Below are 19,670 nucleotides of genomic sequence, written 5' to 3'. Positions count from 1 at the left end.
CTTTCCGTCCTGGCGCGCCTGCCAGGATCCGCCCGTGGTGATGATGGAGGAGGAGGAGTGGTCCGAGGAGCAGCAACGCTTCTCTTACCTACAGGTACAGGAGAATGGGGTCCTGGTGGGGCTGGGGAAGGACGGCGTCGAGATTCTGCATGGAAAAAGGCGCCGCCTCAGCCCAGCCTCGTCTTCGTACCGAGGCCCCGGGTCGGAGGTCGAGCTCGGCCACCTCCGGCCTCTGGCGCCTGCGCATGAGCTGACCCAGCTGCCGCGGGGGGTGCTGGGAGACGGTTTCCTTGGTTTGGCTGGTCGGAGCTTGGGGTGGCTGAGTGAGAGGGAAGATTCGGGGAAAATACCTGCCGTGCACCGAGAGTCCGGCGGCGGAGGCCCCTCTGGTTTTGTGACAGGCTCAGTCTCCTCGGACAGGGTTGTTCTGAGGCACGCGTCAAGAGCTCTAAAAACGTTGGCTCCTCTAATCGGTGCGTCCATCCTGCGGGGGAGGAGACGGCCTCGGAACCTGGTGTAAACGCGGCCGTCCGGCTCCGGAACCCATCGGATATGGGTTCGAATCTCGACTCCGCACAGAGTGTTGTGTTGACTCTCCCCGAACTCATTTTCCTAGATGGAAAAATCAGGGTGATAATAACCAGCTCTCGGCGTAGTTGCTGGTATTCAGTCCTTCAGTCAGCACCGCGAATAAATACCGTGTGGGAGAGTCGTGAGAAAAACCAAGAATCTCAGAGCATTAACCGAGGAGAATTGAGAATGAGCTCAGGAAAGGGGCGCTTCCTAAATTTCAGAAGCTGTTTACCCACCGCCTCCCTTTGTTTTGAAGTTCGAGCCTTCAGAAAAGGTTGCAAAATTAGCGCATTCATCACACATGTGCCCCTCACCTCGAATAACCAGTTAACATTTTGCTGTATTTGCTGCCTTCTTTTCTCGAAATTATTTGAGAATTAAATACACTTGATGCTTCACCTTTAAATTTTAATGCTTTAACATGCTTCTTCCAAGAACAAGGTCATAATCTCTGATCACATTCAGGAAGCTTGATAATTGATAAAATCCTATTATCTAATATGAATCCATATTCAATTGTCCCAAAGATATTCTTTCATGGTCTTTTTTCCTTCACCCAGGATCCAGTCCGGGATCATGCATTGTGTCTAGTCCTGGCTTTGGTCTCTCTAGGAACGGTTCTTCACCTCCTTTGGGTTTCATGACATTGATGGTTTCAAAGAGTCCATTCATGGCAAAGATGTGGGAGATAAACTCTTTGAGAGCAGGGACTGTTCTTTTTCAGTTTTGTGTTCTCAGCCCCTAGTACAGAGCCTAGCTCTCAACAGACAATAAATGCTTACTGAAAAAGTGAGTCAGGCAGCAAAGATGGACTGAGAAATTTGAACCTCATCCTCTGTGCAGTGGTGACCTGATGGAGGATCCCACTGTTCACTCAGCCAGGTGTTCTTGGTTCTTAGTTCTAGGTGGACAGCCATGAACAGTACTGAAGGGCCCTGCCCTTGAGGAAATTAGAGTCTAGTGACTTACCCTCTGACCCAAGCCGGTGGCTCATTGGTAAAACATCCACCTGCAAGGCAAGAGACCTGCAGGAGTCCTGGGTTCCATCCCTGGGTGGGGAAGATCCCCTGGAGGAGGAAATGGCATCCCACTCCAGTATTCTTGCCTGGAGAATCCTGTGGATAGAAGAGCCTGGTGGGCTAAAGTCCATGATTGCAGAGTCGGACATGACTTGGCAACTGAGCACACACAGGCATGACTTAGCCTCTATTGAAGAAGGCCCTTAACCTGTTCCAGGAAGTGGAGGAGGGGGAAGGATGGAGGGATAGAGGAACTTTCTGGAGCAATGATAAGGATCCCTGTCCTGTACCCCTATCCCTAACCACACCTCTCAGTTCAGGTCAGTTAAGTCGCTCAGTTGTGTCCGACTCTTTTCGACCCTATGAATTGCAGCACGCCAGGCCTCCTTGTCCGTCACCAACTCCCAGAGTTCACTCAAACTCATGTGCATCGAGTCGGTGATGCCATCCGGCCATCTCATCCTCTGTCGTCCCCTTCTCCTCCTGCCCCCAATCCCTCCCAGCATCAGGGTCTTTTCCAGTGAGTCAACTCTTCGCATGAGGTGGCCAAAGTATTGGAGTTTCAGCTTCAGCATCAGTCCTTCCAATGAACACCCAGGACTGATCTCCTTTAGAATGGACTGATTGGATCTCCTTGCAGTCCAAGGGACTCTCAAGAGTCTTCTCCAACACCACAGTTCAAAAGCATCAATTCTTCGGCACTCAGCTTTCTTCACAGTCCAACTCTCACATCCATACATGACCACTGGAAAAACCATAGCCCTGACTAGACGGAACTTTGTTGGCAAAGTAATGTCTCTGCTTTTGAATATGGTATCTAGGTTGGTCATAACTTTCCTTCCAAGGAGTAAGCGTCTTTTAATTTCATGGCTGCAGTCACCATCTGCAGTGGTTTTGGAGCCCAGAAAAATAAAGTCTGACACTGTTTCCACTGTTTCCCCATCCATTTGCCATGAAGTGATGGGACCAGATGCCATGATCTGAATGTTGAGCTTTAAGCCAACTTTTTCACTCTTCTCTTTCACTTTCATCAAGAGGCTTTTTTTAGTTCCTCTTCACTTTCTGCCATAAGAGTGGTGTCATCTGCATATCTGAGGTTATTGATATTTCTCCCGGCAATCTTGATTCCAGCTTGTGCTTCTTCCAGCCCAGTGTTTCTCATGATATACTCTGCATATACGTTAAGTAAGCAGGGTGACAATATACAGCCTTGATGTACTCCTTTTCCTATTTGGAACCAGTCTGTTCCATATCCAGCTCTAACTGTTGCTTCCTGACGTGCATACAGGTTTCTCAAGAGGCAGGTCAGGTGGTCAGTATTCCCATCTCTTTCAGAATTTTCCACAGTTTATTGTGATCCACACAGTCAGAGGCTTTGGCATAGTTAATAAAGCAGAAATAGATGTTTTTCTGGAACTCTCTTGCTTTTTCGATAATCCAGCGGATGTTGGCAATTTGATCTCTGGTTCCTCTGCCTTTTCAAAAACCAGCTTGAACATCTGGAAGTTCACGGTATTGTTGAAGCCTGGCTTGGAGAATTTTGAGCATTACTTTACTAGCGTGTGAGATGAGTGCAGTTGTGCGGTAGTTTGAGCATTCTTTGGCATTGCTTTTCTTTGGGATTGGAATGAAAACTGACCTTTTCCAGTCCTGTGGCCACTGCTGAGTTTTCCAAATTGGCTGGCATATTGAGTGCAGCACTTTCACAGCATCATCTTTCAGGATTTGAAATAGCTCAGCTGGAATTCCATCACCTCCACTAGCTTTGTTCGTAGTGATGCTTTCTAAGGCCCACTTGACTTCACATTCCAGGATGTCTGGCTCTAGGTGAGTGATCATGATTATCTGGGTCGTGAAGATCTTTTTTGTATAGTTCTTCTGTGTATTCTTGCCACAGTTTTTCTGTGTATTCTTGCCACCTCTTCTTAATATCTTCTGCTTCTGTCAGGTCCATACCATTTCTCTCCTTTATTAAGCTCGTCTTTGCATGAAGTGTTCCGTTGGTATCTGTAATTTTCTTGAAGAGATCTCTAGTCTTTCCCATTCTGTTGTTTTCCTCTATTTCTTTGCATTGATTGCTGAGGAAGGCTAACCCACGTCCAAGGTAAGAGAAATCCAAGTAAGACGGTAGGTGTTGCGAGAGGGCATTAGAGGGCAGCCACATTGAAACCATAATCACAGAAAACTAGCCAATCTGATCACATGGACCATAGCCTTGTCTAACTAAATAAAACTAAGCCATGCCGTGTGGGGCCACCCAAGACGGACAGGTCATGGTGGAGAGGTCTGACAGAATGTGGTCCACTGGAGAAGGGAATGGCAAACCACTTCAGTATTCTTGCCTTGAGAACCCCATGAACAGTATGAAAAGGCAAAATGATAGGATACTAAAAGAGGAAGTCCCCAGGTCAGTAGGTGCCCAATATGCTACTGGAGATCAGTGGAGAAATAACTCCAGAAAGAATGAAGGGATGGAGCCAAAGCAAAACCAATACCCATTTGTGGATGTGACTGGTGATAGAAGCAAGGTCCGATGCTGTAAAGAGCAATATTGCATAGGAACCTGGAATGTCAGGTCCATGAATCAAGGCAAATTGGAAGTGGTCAAACAGGAGATGGCAAGAGTGAACGTCGACATTCTAGGCACCAGAGAACTAAAATTGCCTGGAATGGGTGAATTTAACTCAGATGACCATTATATCTACTACTGTGGGCAGGAATCCCTTAGAAGAAATGGAGTAGCCATCATGGTCAACAAAAGAGTCTGAAATGCAGTACTTGGATGCAATCTCAAAAACAACAGAATGATCTCTGTTCATTTCCAAGGCAAACCATTCAGTATCACGGTAATCCAAGCCTATGCCCCAACCAGTAACGCTGAAAAGCTGAACGATTCCATGAAGACCTACAAGACCTTTTATTTTTATTTATTTATTTATTTTTTACAAGACCTTTTAGAACTAACACCCAAAAAAGATGTCCTTTTCATTATAGGGGACTGGAATGCAAAAGTAGGAAGTCAGGAAACACCTGGAGTAACAGGCAAATTTGGCCTTGGAGTACAGAATGAAGCAGGGCAAGGGCTAATAGAGTTTTGCCAAGAGAACGCACTGGTCACAGCAAACACCCTCTTCCAACAACACAAGAGAAGACTCTACACATGGACATCACCAGATGGTCAACACCGAAATCAGATTGATTGTATTCTTTGCAGCCAAAGATGGAGAAGCTCTATACAGTCAGCAAAAATAAGACCGGGAGCTGACCGTGGCTCAGATCATGAACTCCTTATTGCCAAATTCAGACTTAAATTGAAGAAAGTAGGGAAAACCACTAGACCATTCAGGTATGACCTAAATCAAATCCCTTATGATTATACAGCGGAAGTGAGAAATAGATTTAAGGGACTAGATCTGATAGACAGAGTGCCTGATGAACTATGGATGGAGGTTCATGATATTGTACAGGACACAGGGATCAAGACCATCCCCATGGAAAACGAATGCAAAAAAGCAAAATGGCTGTCTGAGGAGGCCTTACAAATAGCTGTGAAAAGAAGAGAAGCGAAAAGCAAAGGAGAAAAGGAAAGATATAAGCATCTGAATGCAGACTTCCAAAGAATAGCAAGGAGAGATAAGAAAGCCTTCCTCAACCACACGTCTACACATACCTAAAAAAAAAAAGATGATTTTGGAGGGTCTTTATCCCTCCCAGGGTGGTGGTCTCTTTGTCTCCTTCCACTGACGCTTTCCACTTACCTGCTCTTGTGACATCTGAAACTAAGGAAGGCATGTCCCTTTCTTATCTGTCTGGCCTCCCCTCGGGGCCCTGGACTCATGTTCTTGCAGTCCCTCCTTGTCTTGCCTCTGCCATGAGCACTTGCTGGTAGAGCCCACGCTGTCTGGGGTTCAGTTGTCACCACATGCAGTTCAGCTCCGTCCCCAGCAGGGGCACACACAGGGCTCAGCAAGCTTGTTGACATGAGACCTTGGCGTGGCTTGTTTCTTTACTCCTCCATGGGGAAGAAGTGTTTTCCAGCACTGGAAGGTGTTGCTAAGGAGCAGTGAGGGTCCTGTTGAGGTGGGCTAGCAAAGCAGCAAATCAGAGGCTGATCTAGTGTGCCCTCGGGAGCCTTCCCCAGTGTCGTCCTGATATTCATCCTTTGTCTTGTGCAGGACTGGGACTGGCAAGGACTTGAAGCACAGGGACCAGTCCTTTTGTATTTGCTTGGTTAACTTCCATCTAGGGGCAAAAATCTCTTTTTTTCCACTGTGTTCCCCAGATACCTGGCACATTATTGACCGGGGGATTTTTTTGCAGAAACTAACACCTGTGGCCAGGAATTTGTTATGTAAGTGAATATTGAAATATCTCAGGTCAGTAACATTCAGGTAGCACACATTCATACTAACGTGTTAGCACATGCCTTCACCCAGTAGGCACTTGGCGCATAAATGTGGAATAACTGAGTAAAGTTACACAGGCGCCTCCCAGATACCAGTCTGCCTTCTCTCCCCGCTGACCTGCCATCGTTGTTCCTTATCTTTACTTCACCTAAATCATCACCATTAACTAGGAAGTGATGTTTCCACAAGTCACATTCCAGAGGCCCCATTGATTTATTAGGACACTGGAAAAGTCACTCAGCCATTATGGAAGGTGCCGAAGGAATTTAGGCTGAGCAGACCCTCTTCTTGGTCTTCATTTTTTAAGATGTGAAGAGCTCTTATTTGCAGTCTTACCCATGAAGTGTTTTGATTTTACTTCAGAGGCTAAAGGCAGCGGTTCACTACACGGTTGGTTGTCTTTGCGAGGAAGTTGCGTCGGACAAAGACATGCAGTTCAGCAAGCAAACCATTGCAGCGATCTCAGAGGTGACCTTTGGACAGTGTGGTACGCAGCCCTGGTCTTCCTGTGGGGGTGTGGAAAGCCTGGAGGTTGATTTTGCTTGGGAGAAATGCAGGTGGGTGCCGTGGCGTATCTCACCAACAGACAAAGAACATTATCACTGGACACCATCCGTGAAACGTTTCTTCTATTGGCTGTAAGATTCAGTTTATGGGAAGAGCTATATTTTTTTCTATTACAAGATTTGTATTTTTTTTCTTTCTGTTACACTAATAGGAGGGCATCAGCACCTTTATTTTATTGCTTTAAACCACCCAGAATATTACTTTTTTTTTAAACAAGGGCTAGGACAGGCTGCCCTATTTATTTATTTAATTTTGACTGTTCTGGGTCTTCGTTGTGGCGTTCTGGCTTAGTTGCCTGGCGGCATGTGGAATCTTGGAGGCTTTCCTGGTGGCTCAGATGGTAAAGAATCTGCCTGCAATGCAGGAGATGCAGGTTCAATCCCTGGGTTGAGAAGATCCCCTGGAGAAGGAAATGGCCACCCACTCCAGTATTCTTGCCTGGAATTCTCCATGGACAGAGGAGCCTGGTGGGCTACAGTCCATGGGGTCACAAAGAGTAGGACACGACTAAGCAACTAACACTTTCACTTTCTTTCATGTGGGATCTTAGGTCCCTGACCAGGTATAGGAACGGTGTCCCCTGCACCGGAAGGCCGATTCTTAACCACTGGACCACCAGGGGAAGTCCTTGGACATTAATTTTTTTGTTTCATTGCTTTATAACTTTTTTATATCACCCACAGTTTTTTTTTTTTTTTTTTTTCCACCCACAGTTTGACAGCTGGTATTTGCTTGACTTCAGGGGAGATGAATGTCTTCACAAGCCCTAACTCCTAGCACAATTTAAGATTAAGGGATAGTTTCTAGGGAGGAGAGGTGTAGCCACAATTACCAGAGGTTTGTAACGAAGGGTGGAGGTGGCAGGGAGGACACAGAGGTCGTAATGAATCCAGCAATGGAGCCACCCGAAGGGCCTCCTCTCACTTTCAAAAGGATTTGTAGTAGTCACTACACTTACTGTAGACATTGAGATTTCACTTTTCTGCTTCTGAATTAAGGTTGAGATAGGCTAATTAAAGCACATCTCTTTTTCTCTTTCAGAAAATTTTGCCAAAGACCTTGAAATGTTTGCAAGGTGGGTAGAGAGCTTGATTGTCGGATGCTGGGCTTGTTTCCATGCTTTGATGCTCCCCATCTGGTGGTGAATTTCAGGGAAGCTTGAACCCCTCCCCGCCCCATGTTTTGTGGAGACTCAGTCTCTAATCATGATTCTGTAAGAATGGAACATCTGCTTTAATCATATCCATTCAGACTTGATTGGGCATTTTTTGAAGTTTTCCTCGTATTTGTCGTTAAGGGAAGTGAAGTTATTCAGTTCCAGGTTAAAAAGGTGTGAGTCATGTCTCCAGTATTCTGTGCATGGTGCACTTGCTTTTAAGACTGTTTCTGCAGGTGATGTGCTGGGGGGTGAGGCTGGGCGCCGGGCTGGGCTGCTTCGTGCTTTGTGGGGTAGCGCACGGGTGTCGGGATAATACAGCCCATGGCCCCATCAGCCCTGCATTTGCCTGCTGGAGACAAGTGAGACACATGCTCCTTGAAAAGTATGTGTGACTGGCTTTCAGCTGGTAAAGCGTTAGCTTTTACAGGTGATTTATGCTCCTCTCTTCAATTAGTTCCACAGGTAATTGAAAACAATTGCAGCGAATTGCTTTTATGAAGCAATTTGAATGACGAAGGCCTGAAAGGGCTAAAGCTTTCTAATTTGCTCCCACTTCTGATTTGGTGCCAGCCTCTCCCACACCCCATACTTTTCACCTTTCTCCTATAGCTCTTTGTTTCTTCGATGAATATTCTGAATGAATTAAAGCAGTAGGTTCTCAGAGGGCAGGCTCTAAATCTTGCCTATTCCTGCGTATATGAGTCCCTAAAAACCGCTTAGCATCTTCAACTTGGCCAAAAGGGATCAGGATAATATATGGGATACTGACGGCTCCTGCGTCTTATCATCGTTAATTCAGGTGGTTGCCCCTTACTTGTGCCCTGCGCCCACCCCCACCCCAGGTCTCCTGTGAAATACATTTACTGCCTTTACTTGCCATCTTTTTTTTTTTTAAGATTTATTATTTTATTTTTGGCTGCACTTGGTCTTCACTGCTGCGCCTGGGCTTTCTCAAGTTTCCATACAAGGTCTTGTTGAGGTGGCTTCTCTTGTTGCAAAGCACAGGCCCTAGGCACACAGGCTCTATAGTGGTGATGGACAGGCTTAGTTGCTCCAGGGCATGTGGGATCTTCCTGGACCAGGGATCAAACCCATGTTCCCTGAATTAGCAGGCAGATTCTTAATCACTAGACCACCAAGGAAACCCCTTGCCATTTCTTTTCTTCTTCTTCTTCTTTTTTTAACCATGCTGTGGGGCTTGTGGGATCTTAGTTCCCTGACCAAGGATTAAACCCACATCCCCTGCATTGGAAGCATGGTGTCTTAACCAATGGACCAAGGAAATCCCTCTTCTTTTTTTTAAAAAATGTGAGTCTTTTATGTTACAAAGGAAGACACAAAAATGTAAATTAGTAGACAAATGGTTACTTGATTTGAACATAGAGTTTGTCAGTATAGATCAGAGTTTTCCACCTCAGCACTGTTGACATTTTGGACTGGATGATCTCCGAATTCTGTCCAGTGCATTGTAAGGTGCTTAGTGATGTCCCTCGCCTCTACCCACTAGACGCCAGGAGCGAGTCCCCAGCTGTGCGCTTCCTCCTCATTTCTGTGTTAGTTGTAGGAAAAGACAATGACAATTTTAAATACTAGAAATAAAAATGAAATTAGAGCTATTTAGCATTGTCACACGTTAAGTTTTCAGGTATTGTGTGTTTTTTATAGTTGAGAAGCCTACTTCTTTTTCCTGGGCCCTGGGGCAGAGAGGTAGGCATCCCAGGTGGCACAGTGGTAAAGAACCCTCCTGCCAATGCAGGAGACGTAAGAGACCCAAGTTCGATACCTAAGTAGGGAAAATCCCTTCAAGGACGGCATGGCACCCCACACCAGTATTCTTGCCTAGAGAATCCCATGGACAGAGGAACCTGGCAGGCTATAGTCCATGGGGTCACAAAGGGTAGCACATGACTGAAGTGACTTAGCACGCACACACGGGGCCGAGATGTGTGGGCACCACATGGACTGTCAGCTGCACAAGGAAGGACTCATCTTTTGGGTAAAGGAGTCTGGGGAGAGGCCGTCAGCTGATGCTCTCTGAGCAAGACTGTCAGAGGCTTTACTCAGAGATGTTTCCTCTTCTGCAGTGCTCAGGGGTGTATACCAGCACTCCTTAAACTTCCTCCAAAGAACTCTGAGCTAATTCAAGTGCAGATTTTCTTTGAAGACTTATCTGTTGTCTTAATTTTACATTGTCAAAATATTCCATTAAAAAAAAAAAAATCCTGTTTTAAAGTTTATCACTGAATAAGACTCCCTGGCGGTCCAGTGGTTTAGACTCTAAACTTCCAATGCAGGGGGCCCCAGGTTCAATCCCTGGTTGGGGATCTGCATGCCATGGTGTGGGGGGAAAAATGTGTATCACTGAATAAAATTTAAAAAGCTTCCCTGGTAGCTCAGTCAGTAAAGAATCTGCCTGCAGTGCAGGAGACCCGGGTTTGATCCCTGGGTCTTGAAGATCCCCCTGGAGAAGAAAATGGCAACCCACTCCAGTATTCTTGCCTGGAGAATTCCATGGACAGAGGAGCCTGGTGGGCTACAGTCTGTGGGTTTGCAAGAGTTGGACACAACTTAGTGACTAAACCACCACTACTGAATAAAGTTGATAGTCCCAGAGGGTCAGCTTTATCCTGTGGTTTTGAGTTTTCCCTGTTACATAATTCCTGCTCCTATGTTACCCCAGTTTGAGAAATCTGAAATATATACTGCTATTTCAGGTTGGCTACCTATTAGATAGTCTTTGGAGGCTGAGAACCTAACTAGTATTTGTAACAATGTTTCTATGAAAAAAATACACTTAAATTGTAAATACTATAAACTCAGTTCACCTATAAACTTTGGAAAATAATCTCTCCACTTAAGTTGTGACTTTCCTTCATTTAATGTCTAAGTCACCTAATGTTAACATGGTAAAGATGAAACATTTTGAGGAAGATAGGTATTCTACGGTAAATGAATTCTAGGGGCATTTTTGTTGTTATTCAGTCGCTAAGTCGTGTCAGCCTCTGCCACCCCATGGACTGCAGCACGCCAGGCTTCCCTATCCTTCACTATCTCCCGGAGTTTGCTCAAACTCTTGTCCATTGAGTTGGTGATGCCATCCAACCATGTCATCCTCTGCTGCCCCCTTCTCCTCTTGCCCTCAGTTCCCAGCATCAGAGTGTTTTCCAATGAGTCGGTTCTTCACATCAGGTGGCCAGAGTATTGGAGCTTCAGCATCAGTCCTTCCAATGAATATTTAGGGGCATTTTGGGAATAGTCTTTAAAACCTGTGTTGCTAAAAGTGTTGTATGAAAAATTGCTTTGTTATGTTCTCTAGAGTAATTTTCTGGAGCCAGAGGTTTGATTTAGGAGAGTCTGTGGTGTGCAGTTGCTGGCATAGGATGTACCTGCTCCTCCATCTGGGACAGTGGTATCATTAAAACATGGTGCAGAGAAACCAGATGACCAGTCAAGTGGTGGAGAGGGTTGGCTCTGCTGTTTCCTGAATGTTTCTTGTGATCATATATGCTGATCTTACACTGAACAGTTCAGTGCTGCTTCCTCCTTACTCTTTGTCCGGCCCTTTAGGAAGGGGTAACACCAACAGGGCAGCTTGTCGTGCGATATAGACGAGGGCTAGTGTGTCTGTGGCTCCTGACATCCTCCACGCAGGGCACCTCTGGACCGGCTTTGTGGTCTCTTGTCTGTCACTTTCTGTCTGACTCCACCCCCCCGCCGGCCCCGCCCACTTTTCTCTGTGCTAGTCCTTCCAGGCGGCTAATGAGAAGTTATCTTCTGACGTGGATATTATCCCAGGATAGTCAGATACTGTCCGTCATGATGAGATGGCATGTGATCTTTTCACATTTGGCAGGATGTGAAGGACTAATCTGGCCAAATTACAGAATATAATTTCTGTGAGTTTTATCTGTAAATCAACAGATATTTAGTGAGGACTTGCCATGTGCTGGTCACTCTGATAGTTAAGAACACAAAGATTCCCCCTTATTCCGACTTACAGAGTTCCTACTTAATTTTGGAGGAAGTTAGAAATGGCAAGAAAGGGTGTTATTAGAGTGATAAATTATTGAATAGAGCTCATTGTCTCAGATTACCTTTTAAAGCAGAGATAAGAGAACTGGAACAAGCACTTGGTCCGTGTTGTGAGCAAGAAACAGAGTCTAGTTGAAAGGGTGTTCTTTGTCCTAGCTGGGCTGTTGCTGGGGACACATTGTCTCCTAGCTGGGGAGGGACACGTGCACAAGCTTTTCCCTGTAATGTAGCCTTTGGGGAAGAGCATTAGGACCTTGGTATAAGCGAAGCTGTGTTTTGTGGAAATTCTATTTCTTCTATTTAGCGTTCATTTAAGCAGCAATGATCTTTGTATTGTGAGCTCTGTGCTATTTTCTCTTTTCACTGAAGGTGCCTCACAGACCCGCTTCTTTTTGCATGCTGGTCGCTGTGCCCACTGTGAGCATTTGGGAAGGCTTGAATGCCTTTTACTTCTCTCCATGCTCACATTCTCCAGATACCCTCGGCCCTCCAGTGGAGGTGGACAGACTGGCTTCTGCTTGCTCTGTCTCTTCATTTAATTGGTATCTTGGCTCATCACTTCACTCATTTCTGTGTCACTGTCACTTAATGGCCCTCACCTGAAAAGATGGGCTACTTAGAGATCCTGCTGGTGTGAAGTCTGGCCATGAACTTTTGTGTTTCATCAAAACTTTAAATAATATGAAACATTCTGGCGAATTGTTTCTGCGCTTTCTACAGACATGCGAAAAGAAGCACAATTAACACTGAAGACGTGAAGCTCTTAGCCAGGAGGAGTCATTCACTGGTGAGAGATGGATTTCTTTCCTCACTCCCCTTTCCCATCAGAATACATTATTCCCAATTAATCACCGGCATCCACGAAGTGATTCCCCCAGGGCACCTTGCGTTAAAAATGAGACACGCTTCAACCACTCAGACCTGCCTGTAATTTACAGTCTTTCTTTCACGATGATGGATCTTGCTAAGCCAATTTGAAATTTTCTAATCAGTGCTCTCTGGATTTCATAATTTGCCTTTTCTGTAATATCTCAAAACTTTGGTCCCATGTTTCAGCTACACCATGGTGTCAGAGGCAGGTCACAGGCTAGAGTATCTAGGGGGTGCTTTTATGGAGCCCACAGTTTTGGTGAGCCAGGTGTGGAAGGAGTATCAGTACATCTGGGGTGTGCAGGCAGTTGAGCACATTTTCTGTCTTTTCAGAGACGTCTAGACGTCATCCCAGCCGTGCCCTCACCTTACAGGTGATGCTGTGATCGTCCCAGGCTAGTGGCTGTGGCTGATGGCAGATCCAGGACGCCTGTGAGGTTTCCTGACTTAGTCTGATCTTAGCAGTCAAAATACTTTTACGTTCCTCTCCAGGATGTGAGCTCCACAAGGGCAGGGATTTTTATGTCTTTCTTCTCGACTCCATCTGCCATGCCTAAAAAAGGGCCTGACCCACAGTAGGGGCTCATGAGTAGTAGTTGAATGAATGAACTTGTGTAGCACTTGACATTTCACACAGGACTTCTGTAGGTCATATTTTACACACATCATTTAAAGCTCACAACCACCCTATGAGGGTTTTTCATAAAATGGCTAATTAGCCCCATTTTATAGGCCAGACTACTAGAGTTAAGTAATTTCCCAAAGTTAAATATGAAGTTTTCTGGTTAACAGCTGACCCTTAACCTTCAAACCCTGGATCCAGTACTGTTTCCACTGGACTTTTTTCTGTCTCTGCTCTTCTAATATTGTTTCTCTAAAGTTTAAGTCAAGGTCAAGGATGATACGATTCCTAATAGCTCCGGTGCCTGGTGGTGCTGCGTATCAGTGGAAAAGACATTTTTCTCTCCTCTGACATTCTCTCTCAGAACTGTAACTTGGTCAGCTTCAGTAAGCAGTTTCTATCTTTTGCAAGGAATTGTCGATGCAAATCATCTTAGACTGTTAATTGGGAAGTTTCCTGCTTATTGCGTATGTATTTACCTCAGAATGTTGTTTTAATTTTGGACTGTTAAATTTTGGTCATCTGACAGAAGCCTGTTACTGAAGAGTTGCAGCTAAACTTGTGCATTTGACTGAATCTTCCCTGAGGGCAAGGACCTTGTCTTATTACCCTTGTAATTACCAGATCTCTAGGATCTGGTACACAGGAATTGCTCAGTAATTTTAATTGGGTAAAATTTAGGGCTTTTGACTTTATCTGTGCTTTGTAGAGTATGTTTGTGATTGGCATGCCTTTCGTAAACTACAAGTTTTAATTCTTCTGATTATTCAAGGAACTCCTATGTGAGTAAGCAGTGAGCTGACTTTTGTCATTGATTCCTTCCAGGAAAAAAAAATTGGAAGCTGTGTTTAACTCTGAGGAATTTAACCCTGGGTGAGAGTGGTTGGGAAATGGCATAGATTTTTTTCTCCCCGACTAGACTTATTAATGGCTTTACAATCAGGTAAAAATGTAATTAAAAAAATTTTTTTTGTAGCTAAAATACATCACAGAGAAAAATGAAGACATCGCTCAGCTTAACCTGGAAAAAAAAGCAAAGAAGAAGAAGAAGTTGGAGGATGAAAACAGAAATTCAGTGGAGTCAGCAGAGGCTGGTGTAGAAGAAAGTGAGAATTAAACCCTGTTGCTGTTTGGAGAAAGTGGCCTTCAGCAGGCAGAGTGGCTAAAAGCACATATTGCCAATAGAGGGTTCTGAAACGATAAGTGGAGATTAAAATACAAAAGGCTTGGGTGCTTTTTGTATTGTACTCTCCAAGTCATTGACTACAAAAGCTGGTTTAAAAGAGAAGTGGAAACTCTTAAGCAAAATAGTTCCATGTCTTATTGAAGTGCATGAAAAGGGCATGTGTTTGAATGGTATATGTTGGAAATTGTATCGTATTAATAAAATTATGTTAGCAAATACATATGGTTGACTTTTTCAAGCAAAAAAATCATATGTTCATTCTTTTATATCATTTTTCAGGCTGACAATCACTGAAAGATGACTAAAGCTATATGCATTTAGTCCCTTTTTGGCTGCACCATGAAGCTTCTGGGATCTCAGTTCCCCAACCAGGGATTGAACCTGGGTTCTCGGCAGGGAAAGTGCTGAATCCTAACCCCTGAGCCAACAGGGAAGTCCTCCAGTGTTGTTTTTCAGTCACAGTTCATGTGACTTTTCTGTGGCTATGTTGTAAGTGTGGTTGGCCACACTGGATGGAACTTTTGCTTGAGAAGAAAGTCTGACTACTCCTCCAAAACAGTTCAGCGTGCGTCTTCTGTTTCAGGTTGTGAGAGATGATGGTTCCAGGAATCCCACGTCTTCTGTCTTCTCCTTGGGGTTTCTCAGAGGCCCAGGGCGAGCGTGTCTTTTAACCCAGTGGGACAATAGTGGCAAAGAAAAGGGACTGGCATTTACAGAGCCCATTCTGTGTGCCAGCTCCTATTCTAGGTGCTCCGTGTAGTATTTCTTCACACATTTTCACAGTATTTTTATTTTAAAATACTGATTTACTTATTTGGCTGCACCAGTCTTAGTTGTGGCACAAAGAAAGTTTAGTTGCGGCAAGCGAACTCTTAGTTGATTGGGATCTAGTTCCCTGACCAGGGATCGAACCCAAACCCCCTGCATTAGGAATGTGGACTCTTAAGCCACTGGACCACAGGGAAGTCTCTGACTTGTTTGTATTTTAGACAAGTGGTCCCACCACACATTCTTCAGGGATTATAACACAGGGGTGGTCAGACTTTGTAAGGAGCAGCAGGGTGTAACCCCGAGTCCTCAGGAACTGCCCCTTGCCCACTGCATGTTCTGCTCAGGGTTTAGTTTACTCTGGCATGTCCATGCGATGTCAGTCATCCTCTCCCGTTCCATCTTTGCTGACCGTTAGCAGAAAGGAGTTGTAGGGCTCTTTCTCACAGGCTTGCTTCCTTAGAGTCCTGGGAGCTCGTCTGAACTTTAGACTAATTAACTGTATAACCAGCTGACTGGCCATATGAAGCAGCACATGTCTTTGAAATACATGTGGCCTGGTAACATAGTCGGGGCAATTTACATTTATAATGTTTGTCTTCCTTGTTACACCAACTCCTCAAAAAAAGGTGAAATAAAAGATCCTGCGTTACTTTTTTATTACTAAATTAACAAACCAGGGATGTTCCAAAGCATCCCCTTCTGTACACAGCAACAGCTGGAATATGCTGGTCGACACTTGTCATGTACAGCTGGTACCTCGACACCTAGTCGTCTGGGAAAGTGTAATCAGGGCCCGCTTACTGCCTTTACTGAATTGTGGAATCTGTAAAGAACCCTTAGAGGTCATGGAGTCCAGTCTTCTCACCAAGTAGGAAGCCCTTCTATAGCACTGATGACTAAGGTCCCCTAGGCTCTCCTGAACTCCTCAGGTGCATAGGGCCCTTTCTGTTAGTGGACACTAATTGTTGCAAGTTTCTTCTGTGTGTAGCGAACAGTCTTTCACCTTGTATCTAGGTCCTAGTTCTGCCTTTTAGAAGAAACAGTCTCCCTTTTTCAAAATAATCCAGTACTGAGTCCCTTTTAATCCAAGTTCCCATAGTACATCTTTTCAGAAACACTTTTTTGCATAAAACATTAGATTGTCAACTCCCTATGGGTGGGCTTTGAAATGGTGATCACTTGGTGCCTTGTGTAGGGCCACACACACAGACACACACACACACACACAACAGGTGCTCCATTGAATACTGGGTCCCTGGAGCCTGAGATGAGCGGCGGGGGCACACAGGAGGAGGAGCCCTTGCTTGGGTTTCATGGCTCTCACCAGGGATCTCCATTGTGTTGTGGTGGGGAGCTTTTCTTTATACTGTGGGGAATAAGGACTAAGGACTTGGAGTATCCTCTTTAAAAAAAAAAATTATTTTTGGCCGTGCTGCTGCTTTGCTGCTGTGTGCAGGCCTTCTCTTGTGGTGTGTGGGCTTCTCATTGCAGTGACCTCTTGTTGCAGAGCATGGGCTCTCGGGTGCCTGGGCTTCATTGCTCTGTGGCATCTGGGATCTTCCTGGACCAGCCAACGGACCACCAGCAGAGTCCCAGGGTATCGTCTTAGTGACAGTTCCTAACGTGAGCCCTGTTGTGTTTTCCACTTGTGTTAGGTGCTTATCATGATCTTATTTGATTCTCACAATTCTAGGATGTAGGCAGTAGGTACTGTTTTTATCCCTGTTTTATAGATGAGGAACCTGAGACCCTAGAGAGGTTAATTAAATGGCAAACCAGGATTTTAGTCTAGAGCCCTCACCTTGAGGTACTAAGATATATTGCCACCTCCTTGAAAGCAGCCAGTAACAAGATCACACAAAGCCTTCCCCGGCCTGCAGCTTATAACCTTCCTTGGCACATGTCACACTGAAATTTTACTTTTCTCTCATTTGCAGAGCATGTCTCCTGCCCCTTAGTGAGGCTGGAACAGCCCTTTCGGGGTGGATGGTCTTTGTCCTTCTATGTAGTACACGCTAGGTGTTCAGTGTTCAATGAGTTCATGGAACAAAATCTTGAAGTTGGGTGAGCTACCATGATTATCTCATCTGTAAGAATATCTGGAGTGAAAGTCGCTCAGTCTTGTCTGACTTTTTGCGACCCCGTGGAATATACAGTATATACAAAATATATAAAAATACACTCAGAGGAAAAAAGTAGGAAAGGACTATATGCACCTCCTTCACGTTTCGTGGCTCAGTCAAGATGGTAGATGACAAGCTGGTTCTGCCTCCATTATTTCCTAAATTTTTAAAATGTTGAACTGGTTTCAAATTTAAAAGACATGAAACTGAAGTGGAAGTGAAACTCGCTCAGTCCTCTCTGACTCTTTGCGACTCCATGGACCCCATTCTCCAGGCAAGAATACTGAAGTGGGTAGCCCTTCCCTTCTCCAGGGCACCTTCCCAACCCAGGAATCGAACTGGGGTCTCCTGCATTGCAGGTGGATTCTTTACCAACTGAGCCATCAGGGAAGCCCTAAGAATATCTAAACGTTTTAAAATATTTGTGGGAATTAGGCAAAAAAAAAAAAAAATTTTTGGTACCAAAAAAGGACTAAAGCAAGATGCACTTTATGGCCCACAGTGGGTCATTTGGCTGTGCCAATTTTACCTAGCATCTTAACAAATGTGCAATGCAACGAAACTTAAAGTTGAGATTTCCCTTGTGGAGGGGTGTGAACCAGCACTTTGGAAAACTGAAAGCGTCAACGTTCACTTCTGGAACGTGCCGTCAGTTCTTTGGTCGCTTTACTTCCCTTTAGAACCTGGCCTCTGATGTCATCTTAGGTTTGCGATGGATGTTTCTGATTTTCCTAGCTGTCTCAGGTGGAGAAGGTCTGTACATTTGTCTGTGTGATTCTGAACCTGGGACCTGCAAGGAGGAACCAGGGGTGGCAGAGACAGCTTGATGTTGTGGATTCTCAGCAGTGGAGCTGTAATCAGGAGAGGAGACCCTGGGAGCTGGTCAAGTGTAGGGCATTCACTGGGCTCCCCTGGGGGTCTAGCGGCTGAGATTCCGTGCTTCCACTGCAGGCAGGGCGGGGCAAGGTGAGGGAGCGGGGGGAGCGGGCATGGGTCGGGGAAGTTCCACATGCCTCGAGGTGTGGCCAAGAAGAGAAGAATCTATCTGCATTTCCACCTTAATAAGGTGACTGATGCAAAGAGCTGACTCATTGGAAAAGACCCCAATGCTGGGAAGGATTGAGGGCAGGAGAAGAGGGCAACAGAGGATGAGATGGTTGGATGGCATCACCGACTCACTGGACATGAATTTGAGCAAACTGCAGGAGACAGTGAAGGACAGGGAAGCCTGAAGTGCTCAGTCCATGGGGTGGCAAAGACTTGGACACGACTTAGCAACTGAACGACAACAAAAGGTGATTTGGGTCCACATCACAGTTTGGGAAAGCCTGGGCCAGAGGACCGTGGCCTGCTGGCGGGGAGGTGGTGCTGTGGAACGAGCACTTGGTGGCCTGAGGTGGTCTGCTGAGACCAGTGGATGCTCTGAGTGGCTCCCGGAGTCCTCACCGTCTCCTTGTTGAGCTGATTCAGTCATTCTTTGGTGTGGGCAAAATTGCAGATTTTAAGTTCCTTTGCTGTTGAAAGTGTTAGTCGCTCAGTCGCGTTTGTCTCTTGCGACCTCATGGACTATAGCCCGCCAGGCTCCTCTGTCAATGGAATTCTCCAGGTAAGAAGACTGGAGTGGGTTGCCATTCCCTTCTCCAGGGGATCTTGCTGACCCAGGGATCGAACCCGAGTTTCTTGCTGTAGCAGGCTGATTCTTCACCACTAGCACCACTTGGGAAGCAGGTGGTGTTCCTTGTTGTTCAGTTGCTCAGTCATGTCTGACTCTGTGCGACCCCATGGACTGCAGCACACCAGGCTTCCCTGTCTTCCACTATCTCCTGGAGTTTACTCAAACTCATTGAGTCAGTGATGCCATCCAACTGTCTCATCCCCTGTCACCCCCTTCTCCTGCCCACAAACTTTCCCAGCATCAAGGTCTTTTCCAGTGAGTTGGCTCTTCTCATCAGGTGGCCAGTTTTGGAGCTTCAGCTTTAGTCCACCAATGAATATTCAGGTTGATTTCCTTTAGGACTGATTGTTTTCATCACCATAAGCTCCTTATTCAAGGCTAATTTTGTATTATGTTAAATCACTTGGTTTTGTTCTCAAGACTTCCTGATTGCTTTGGCATAATTGCGAGGAGGTGGAATTTCTAGCCAAGTGCACACGCATCCCCAAGTAGGAGCAAATCCACTCGACACAGGAGAGCGCCGAGGTTTTAATGAAGGGGTTAAATCCAGTCCTGAAGCACTTTTGTGGGCACTGATTGCTCAGGCTCATGCGTCACCACTTGAATGTGAGGGGAGAGGGGGTACAGGCTTTAGATAGGCATATATACAAAAAAAAAAAACAAACAC

General features: G+C 45.4%; 1 protein-coding gene across 1 annotated transcript; it reads left to right on the top strand.

Moving 5' to 3' along the window:
• CENPS (centromere protein S) lies at window positions 1-14,652 on the top strand. The gene is made up of 5 exons (NM_001038576.2): window positions 1-94; window positions 6,362-6,485; window positions 7,607-7,640; window positions 12,477-12,543; window positions 14,225-14,652. Exons 1-5 carry the CDS (start codon window positions 44-46, stop codon window positions 14,363-14,365), a joined length of 417 nt encoding a protein of 138 aa, NP_001033665.1. The 5' UTR covers window positions 1-43; the 3' UTR covers window positions 14,366-14,652.
• The last annotated feature ends 5,018 nt before the right edge of the window (window positions 14,653-19,670 follow it).

This window comes from Bos taurus, chromosome 16 (genome assembly GCF_002263795.3).
Source record: "Bos taurus isolate L1 Dominette 01449 registration number 42190680 breed Hereford chromosome 16, ARS-UCD2.0, whole genome shotgun sequence".
NCBI classification, from domain to species: domain Eukaryota; kingdom Metazoa; phylum Chordata; class Mammalia; order Artiodactyla; family Bovidae; genus Bos; species Bos taurus.
This window is presented reverse-complemented; position numbering and strand designations above follow the sequence as displayed.